Here is a 9,146-nt window from a genome sequence, read left to right as displayed (position 1 = left end):
AAAGTACAGATGCAGAAAACAGCTAGAGTGTAGAAGGGGCAGGACCAGGCTTTCATGGGCTGGAGGAGAGAAGCACACACCTGACTCCCAGCCACTTTGGGCATGGGCATGGCAGCAATCACTAGAGGAAAGAATGGTCCTGTGTGGGATCCTTGGAGTCTGAGGTGCCCAGGGGCATGGTACCCCTCCCTGGAGCCTCTCTCCCTGGCTATTGACTCCACCCTGGCACGCAGACAGTGCATTTGGGCGGAGAGGTGAAAACAGATCTGCGCGTGGACATGAGGCTTTCAACACACCATTCATGGAAGCCCAGGATAGCCCCCTGCAGAAGAATCACCTTTTGTCTCCCTTTCGCCCTGACTGGGGACAGCTGGGAACTAAGAGCTGTACATAGTTTCCTGGGCCTTCCCATGGCTCCCAGGACACCTGCTTCCAAGGGGCCCTTCCCCCACCCAGCCCGGGCCAGTTCACTCCCCTACCTGAGGAACTGATATCTTTCAAAGCCCCTGCCAGAAATCCTCAGCTGCCCTTATTATGGTATTCCCTGCTGCTGCAGCCAGGAGCCAGAGAGAAAGCCACTCTCCCCCATGATAGCCGGCAGGAACTTCAATTCGCAGACAGCCTGACTCTCTAGATCATGGTGTGCCCAGGGAACCCAGCCTCAGCCTCACAGCCTTCAGCTCCAAACTGACTCCCAGAATCCGTTCCTGTCCCATTCTCAGGGCCAGCAGTGGAGAGACCTCTTTGTCCCTGTCCTTAGTGGCCATGGTGGTTTTGTCTTTGAGAGAGGGTTTCGAACTCCCATGTAGCCAAAGGTGACCTCGAACTCTTCACTCTCTGTTTTCACCCCTGAATGATAGGATTATAGGCGCGTGCCACCCTGTATCTGCCTTCCAGGGTACTTTTAAATGTTTGTTTTCTTGTTTTATGGGTATGTGTTTGGCCTGCAGGGATATATGGGCACCACATAGGTACCTGGTATCTGAGGAGGCCAGAAGAGGGCATTGGGTCCCTTGGGACTAGATATAACAGCTTTGAATCACCACGTGGGTGCTGGGAATCGAACCCTGGTCCTCTGCAAGAGCAACAAGTGCTCTTAACTACTGATTGACCCGGGGTTCTTGAATGTTCTCAGGTTTCTTCTCAGCCCTAGTGGGGCAGGTGATTAGAAGCTGTAGAGCCTTGTTGTTCTTATTTGCAAAACGGTCTCAGATTCTATCCCTTATACGTGATGCCATGTTAAATGGGTTAATGTTTATAAAAGGTTTCCCAGTGTCCGGCCTGCTCTAACGTGCTAGCTCTTGCCATGAATGCCCCCATCTGTAGGCCCTCCAAGATAAGAGCCAGATCTCATTCAATAGCTATACATGGCACAGGGTGTTCAGGAAATGTTTGTTGAATGACTGAATGAAATTGTGGAGTCATAGAATGCAGCAGTTAGAAGGGTCTCAGGAAGCAGTCGGCAAGTTGGCTCAGCAGGTAAAGGCGATTGCTGCCAAGTCTGATGACCTGAGTTCAAGTCCCAGGACCAACATGTTGGAAGGAGAGAACACTCTTGCAAATTGTCCTGTTACTGTTGTGTGTGTGTGTGTGTGTGTGTGTGTGTGTGTATGTATACCTGCACACACATAAATAATGTAATATTAAGTAAGAGTTTTTTTTTTATTTTTTAAAGGGGCTTTGGAGGTCTTAAAAGGAAACTGTTCTTACACACAGAGAACACACACACACACACACACACACACACACACACACACACACCAGCAAAACTGAAGGATTCATACCTGTGGGGATGTTCTGGGTTCTTTCTGTCCAGATACTCCAAGTTCCAATCACTGCCTCTGCCCTGGGAAGTTTAGGAGGGGGAAGGGCCCCCCAAATGCAGATCAACACAGACTTTTCTTCTTTTCTTTCCGTAGCTGGAAGGAGAGAAGAGGCAATGTCCCTGGCCATGGAGGTGGCCCCAGCCTGTCCCCACCTGACCTTTGGGACCCAGAGCGGCAAAAGGAGAGTGGAGGTAGTCCGTGGCTCTATGAGCTGCCCCAGAGAAGGGCACCGAGGAAGAGGAGGAGCTAGGAGGCCAGGTGGCCCCTCCTTCCTCTCCCAGGCTCAGGTTGCAGAAAAGCCTGAATGGGTCCCTACCCCTGTGCTGAACATCAGACATTGGTGATGGAGCGGCAGCCTGGGGCTACATGGTGAGATCAAGGTTATCCTCAGCTACCTAGTGAGACCCTCTCTCAACATAAAGAAAGGAAGGAAGGATGGAAATCAACATTCAGGACAAGCAAGATGGCTTAGTGGGTGAAGATGCTTGCTGTGCACGCCTGGAAAATTGAGGACAATCCCCACAAAAGAAGAAGCCAGGCTTGGTGGCGCATGCCTTTAATCCCAGCGCTTGGGAGGCAGATGCCTCTGGATCTGTGGATCTCTGTGAGTTCTAGGACAGCCAGAGCTACAATAGTGAGACCCTGTTTTGAAAAACAAACACAAATTGTAAGATGCTTATGTATTTGTGTGAATGTGTATAGGTGCACACGTGCCCTGTTCGGGAATGTGGTCGTCAGAGGACACTGTTGTATGAGTAGGTTCTTTTCTTCCACCTTGTGAGTCCTGGGGATTGAACTCAGCTCATCAGACTTGGTGGCAAGATCCTTTACCCAACTGAGCCATCGCACCAGCCCACAAAACAACTTTCCCAAACAAACAAACAAACAAACAAATAGACAGAAACAACAACAACAAAAAGCTGGGTGGCGGCAGTGCACGCCTTTAATCCCAGCACTCGGGAGGCAGAGGCAGGCTGATCTCTGTGAGTTTGAGGCCAGCCTGGGCTACTAAGTGAGTTCCAGGAAAAGGCGCAAAGCTACACAGGGAAAGCCTGTCTCAAAAACAAAACAAAAAACAAAAAAACAAACAACAACTTTCCTTAGAATATGAATAGTTGCTCACATGCTTCTTTTTTGTTTGTTTGTTTTGTTTTTTTTGAGACAGGGTTTCTCTGTGTAGCCCTGGCTATTCTGGAACTCTGTAGACCAGGCTGGCCTTGAACTCAGAGATCTAACAAATGCTTTTTTCTTTTCTTTTCTTTTTTTTTTACGTGCAAGTCTTTCATTACTCACTAGACGGAATCGTTTTAGCAATGAAGCACCATGAACCTCCATTCTGATGCGCTCTGGGGGTGTTCTAGAGACACCCAGCATGCAGCAAGCATGGCCCTAGGCTTAGATCATAGCATCAAGGGGGGGAATCAAAATTCATTTTCCATATCTCAAGGTGATGACTTAGATAAGAGCTAACTTTTTTCACTTTTGCATTATTTGTTTATTTATTTATTTACCTGTTTATTAATGGTAGTGCTAGGGATGGAGCCCAAGGCCCTGCACATGCTAAGAAAATACTCTATCACTGAGTCAGGCCTTCAGCCCTTCACTGGGGAAGTCTAGGCAAGGGCTCTACTATTGAGTGGCAACCTAAGCCCCTGCCTTTAGAAAAAAATGGGCTAATATTTTATTCATTTTGTTAGAATAAATAACTGAATTTTTTCCTTTATGTGTAGGAATGCTTTGCTTGCTATCTGTCTACAAATCACATTCGTGCCTGGTGCCTTTGGGGGTGAGAAAAAGACTCTGGATCCCTTGAGACTGGAGTTACAGACAGCTGAGAGCCTCCACGTGGGTGCTGGGAATAGAAGCTGGGTCCTCTGCAATAGCAACAATTGCTCTTTAACCTCTGAGCCATCTCTCCTGCCCTATTTATTTTTGATCTATGGACGTGTACATGCACCTACATAAGTTTATGTGTATCTCGTACATACATGCTGGAACTGGAGTTACAGATGGTTGTGAGCTGCCATGTGGGTGCTGGGAACCAAGTCCAAGTCCTCTGTAAGAGTGTCAAATGTTCTAACTACTGGGCCATTTCTCCTGCCCTTTATTTATTTTTAAAGATTTATTTATGTGTATGTATATGTGTGTTAGGGTATACCATGTGCAAATGAGTGTTTGAGGAAGCCAGGGGAGGCTTCTACAAATTCCCTGTAGCTGGAGTTACAGGTGGTTTAGGAGCCACCCAACATGGGTGCTGGGAATTGAACCCGGGTCCTCTGGAAGAGCGGTAAGTGATCTTAACCACTGAGCCATCTCTCCAGTCCTTCACCCACCTTTATGTGGACTCCAGGGATTGAACTCAGATCCTTAGACTTTGAGGCAGACACTTTCATCTGCTGAGTCCTCTCAACAGCTTCTCTTGTTTATTTTATGAGACAGGCCACGTAATCAAGGCTGGCTTCAAACCCATGACCCTCCTGCCTCAGTCTCCCAAGTCCTGGGATTTCAAGAGTGTGTCACCACCCCAGCCTCACAAATCTCCAGCTTTTTTTTTTTTTTTTTTTTCTGCAGTCCTGTCAGGGACAACCAGCAAACACAGCTGTGGCTAAGAAGCTTCTAAGCCCCCCCCCCCCCAAGGGCAGGTCCCTATTCCTTGGAAGCAACAGCCCTTACCTAATTCCTGCCAGGACTGGCGGAGTAGACACCTGGCGCTAATCCACATCCATCCCCTCTTCCCAACCAGCGCCGATGACATCATCTATCTGTGTCAGCTCTTCGATATTTTCACTCACCAAGTCCAACACGTCAGCCTGACACCCTCAGGCTCCTGCCTGGCCCACCTCACCAGCCTTCTAAGCTCATCTCCAGGGACCTGGGCGTCAGTAACTGAACACCTCTACAGTCCCACCTGAATGTCCTCCTCCATCTTGGCTCACACAGCTGCTCTGCCTAAACTAGGTTCCTTGCCTGCTTCCCATAAAAAGAAATGGATTGAGCATTGTCCATCTGATGTATTTAGCTGGAGAATTTATTCTTTGATGTTTGTGCCAAGATATACTAAAACCAAAGTCAGCACGAGGTCCTGGGTTAGACTTCCCGTGTCACAAAAATAAAACAGGCAATCAAAGCTGCGTAGGGCGGTAGCGTGCCTATAATCCTAGCACCCAGGAGGCTGAGGCTGGAGGATTCTGCTGTTTGTTTGAGACAGGATCTCACCTTATAACTTTAGGGGCCTGGAATTGTCCTCAGACTCACAGAGATCCACCTGCCTCTGCCTCCTGAAATTTTTGGGTTTTGTCAAGATTGAGACTCATTATGTAACCCTGGCTAGCCTGGAACTCACAGAAATCCACCTGCCTCTGCCTCCCTGGGATTAAAGGTTTGTACTCTCACAGGCAGTAGTGAGAGGATTCTGATTTTTGAGGCAAGCCTGGGCTACATCCTTATCACACCCCTAAATTACTTTTTATATATATCCACTGAACAACTATAAAGTTGAAACCAAGGAAATTGGCAAAGATCTGAGGCTGAGATGGGAAAATTACTTTAGCCCAGAGTTCAAGGCCAGACCAGGTGACATAGTAAGACCACGGCTCTAAAAAGAAAACTATAATCAGGTGGCACGGTCGACCTGTCTAAAGTAAAAGACAATAATAATAAAATAGGAAAATAGGGCTGGAGAGGTGGCTCAAAGGTTAAGAGCACCGATTGTTCTTCCAGAAGTCCTGAGTTCAATTCCCAGCACCCACATGGTGCCTCACAACCATGTGCAATGAGATCTGGCACCCTCTTCTGTGTACATAATAAATAAATAAATAGTTAAAAAATAGGAAAATAGAGGTTGGCAAAATGGCTCAGCAGGTAAAGGCACTTGCTGTCAAGCCTCATTACGTGAGTTGGATCCCAGGGACCCACAAGATAGGAAAGAACAGATTTCTGAAAGTGCCCTCTGACCTCCACATGCATGTACACCCCCTTCCATCCACACAAAATAAATGAATTTTTGTTTGTTTGTTTGTTTGTTTTTTGTTTTTCAGGACAGGGTTTCTCTCTGTAGCTTTGGAGCCTGTCCTGGATCTCACTCTGTAGGCCAGGCTGGCCTCGAACTCATAGAAATCTGCCTGACTCTGCCTCCTGAGTGTTGGGATTACAGGCGTGCGCCACCACCGCCCGGCGTAAATGAATGTTTTTTAAAAAATAGTTAAAATAGGGGTTGGGGATTTAGCTCAGTGGTAAAGCACTTGCCTAGCAAGCGCAGGGCCCTGGGTTCGGTCCTCAGCTCCAGGAAAAAAAAAAAAAGTTAAAATAAAACTAGGTGTGGTGGCGCACACCTGTAATCCTGGCAACTAGGAAAGTTAAACCAGTAGAATTGTTGTGTGTTTAAGGCCAGCTGGGTCTACATAGCAAGACCTTGCCTGAAAAAGCAAAAAAATCACAATTTACCTGGTAGGGAAAATACCACGATGAAGAATGTGGCTTTCTCAGGAAGAGTTTCCTCCATTGCCCTACAGATGGTCTGACCTCTGAAATTTCCCCAAATTTGAGAAACTGGACTGCAGAATTAGTGGTTGTGGGAGACTTTGTGTTTTTCCCCATTAAAAATAAAATTAAGCTGGGCAATGGTGGTACATGCCTTTAACCCCAGAACTCGGGACGCAGAAGCAGGAGGATGTCCAAATTCGAGGCCAGCCTGGTCTACAGAGCAAGTTCCAGGACAGCCAGGGCTGTTTCACAGAGAAACCCTGTCTTGAAAAAACCAAAACCAAACAAACAAAAAAAACAATAATAATAATTAATAAAATTAAAATTATGGCCGGGCGGTGGTGGTGCACGCCTTTAATCCCAGCACTCGGGAGGCAAGGCGGGGGATCTCTGTGAGTTCGAGGCTAGCCTGGTCTACAGAGTGAGTTCCAGGAAAGGCGCAAAGCTACACAGAGAAACCCTGTCTCAAAAAAAAAAAAAAAAAAATTATGATAAATAAAGTAGACGAATGTTCTTAAATTGCTTTTGACTTGCAGGGGTTGATCCCTAGGGATAACCTGTTGAATAGGTCCCAGGTATACATATACTTTCTTTCTTGATGCCTAATTAATGCCTTTTTATGCTTCATTTGGCAAGCATCCCCCACCTGTTTCTAAGAAAACCCCTGCATCTTCCAATCAAAGTATCTCTCCAGGGCCCTCCCTGCCCCCCAAACCTGTGATAGCTCTAAGCTCAAGCCCCGAGCTTCCTACACGCAGCAGCACCGAGCAGAGGACAGGGGTGGGGATAGGGAAAATGTGAAAATTATGCCGACCAGACTTTAACGCGCATACCAAGTCAAGCCTCAGGCCTTTCATCACTGCCACTTGGGAGACTGAGGCCTAAAGACTGTAAAGTTCAGGCCTGCCCAGGCCACAGAGTGAAGCCAATGCCAGCAACTTAAGACTGTCTGAAAAATTAAAAATATGAAAAGAGGCCTGGGGTTAAAACTTAGGGTCGAGCACTGGCCTAGAGTCCCCCCCCAAAGAGGGCCTGGGGGTCCGGCTTTGTGGTAGCATTCAGGAAGCTTTGTGTCCAATTCCACAGGGAAAAGAATTAAAACTTGACTAGGAGCCTGGTGGCAAAGGCCTTTCATCCCAGCACTTGGGAGGCAAAGGCAGGCAGATCTCTGAGTTCGAGGCCAGCCACCATGGTCTACAGCCAAAGCTGTTACACTGTGAAATCTTGTCTTGAAAAAACAACAAAAATCCCCAAACCAAACAACAACAACAACAAAGACAACAAAACCAACCCATCCAACCAAATAAATTAAAACCTTGAATAGGGGTTGGGGTTTTAGCTCAATGGTAGAGTGCTTGCTGCAAAGCCCTGGGTTCGATCCTCAGCTCAAAAAAAACAAAATAAAACAAAACAAAACCAAAAAACCAAAAAACAAACAAACAAAAACCTTGAATAGGAATCACGTCGGGTGTCTTTAAACTACAAACCAGATCCTGATTATTGGTGCAGATGAGGTGTGTGGCCACAGGTCTAATGCGTGGTTGATGGGCTCCACCCGAGACTGAGGGAAGTCGAGAGAATTCAGGTGGGAGGGTGGTCATCCAAGGATTTAAGATGCCTGGGTCTGCGCCCTACTCTGCATCCGGCCTTGATTCTTCAGGCAGCACCATGGGGCAGAGCTGCTGCCTCTTCCTCTGTTTCCTGCTGTGTGGAGGCCTAGAGCTGGGCCGTCCCCAGCTTCTGCGGCCCTTGCCAGGCGGAGCTCCGACCCCAGCGAGGTCCACGTCACCCGTGGAGGTGGAGTGTCTGGAGGCTGAGCTGGTGGTCACTGTCAGTAGAGACCTTTTCGGCACCGGGAAGCTCGTGCAGCCGGAGGACCTCACCCTTGGCTCAGAAAGCTGTCGGCCCCTGGTTTCCGTGGATACCGATGTGGTCAGGTTCAAGGCCCAGTTGCATGAATGCAGCAGCAGGGTGCAGGTGAGGCTGGGCGTCCCTGGCTTGATGTGAGGGGAATGGTTGCTCGGAGGTGGTCTGTGATGGGGCTTCTGAGGGGTGGGGTGGCCTTTCACTGTAAGTAGGAGTGGTCGGTCATTGATGGAGGGTGGTGGAAAATCTCCAGGGGCTGCTGGAAGCTGGTGAATGGGGAAGAGGGGGCAGGATCTGGAAGTAGCTGTGTTCTTGGGACCAGCTTACTCAATCGACTCTGGGTTTTTTTTTTAAATTTATTATTGTTATTAATAATAACAATAATAATAATAATATCATTATCATCATTTTTAATTGTGGTTTCTCGAGACAGGGTTTCTCCATGTAGTTTTGGTGCCTGTCCTGGAACTCGCTTTGTAGACCAGGCTGGCCCCGAACTCAGAGATCCGCCTGCCTCTGCCTCTGCCTCCGGAAGTGTTAGGATTGAGGGCGCGCACCACCACCGCAAAGGCTGGCGACTCTGGGTTCTTCTGGAGATGTGTGGTCCCTCCCCACGAAGAGAACATAAGGGTGATGGGATGAAGAGCTGGAAAGGAGGCCCTCGTTAGAGTCATTAAAAATCCCCCGCGCCCAGGCATGCTGGGTAACACATGCCCAAAATTCCAGCGCTTGGGAAGTAGAGGCAGGAGAATTGGGAGTTTAAGGATAGCCTTGGCTACATGATAGACTCTACCAAAAAACAACAAAAAACCAAACCCAACCAACCAAAACCCACCAAAAACAAAACTCAACTAGGCATATGCAGTTGTAATCCTAGTACTTGGAAGGCTGGGGCAGGAGGATATCAAGTTCAAAGCTAGACAGAGCAACATTAAGCATGCCTCAAAAGTAAAAATTAAGCTGGGTGGTGGC

The 9,146-nt window shown here is 47.9% G+C and overlaps 1 protein-coding gene and 1 non-coding gene across 2 annotated transcripts in view; both read left to right on the top strand.

The window, feature by feature from the left end:
- The first annotated feature begins 6,261 nt into the window (after positions 1–6,261).
- Positions 6,262–6,420, top strand: LOC118572816. The gene has a single exon (XR_004943520.1). It is a non-coding gene; the product is annotated as a U1 spliceosomal RNA (small nuclear RNA).
- Positions 6,421–7,976: 1,556 nt separating this feature from the next.
- The window catches only part of Zp3 (zona pellucida glycoprotein 3), a 12,420-nt gene continuing 11,250 nt past the window's right edge, over positions 7,977–9,146 (top strand). The window contains exon 1 of the mRNA XM_036172475.1: positions 7,977–8,285. Within this exon, the coding sequence (XP_036028368.1) occupies positions 7,977–8,285 (309 nt within the window). The remainder of the gene's footprint in view (positions 8,286–9,146) is intronic.

Source organism: Onychomys torridus, chromosome 22 (genome assembly GCF_903995425.1).
Source record: "Onychomys torridus chromosome 22, mOncTor1.1, whole genome shotgun sequence".
Classification (NCBI taxonomy): Eukaryota; Metazoa; Chordata; class Mammalia; order Rodentia; family Cricetidae; genus Onychomys; species Onychomys torridus.
The sequence above is the reverse complement of the archived record's forward strand: the minus strand, read 5'-3'. Positions and strand labels throughout refer to the sequence as shown.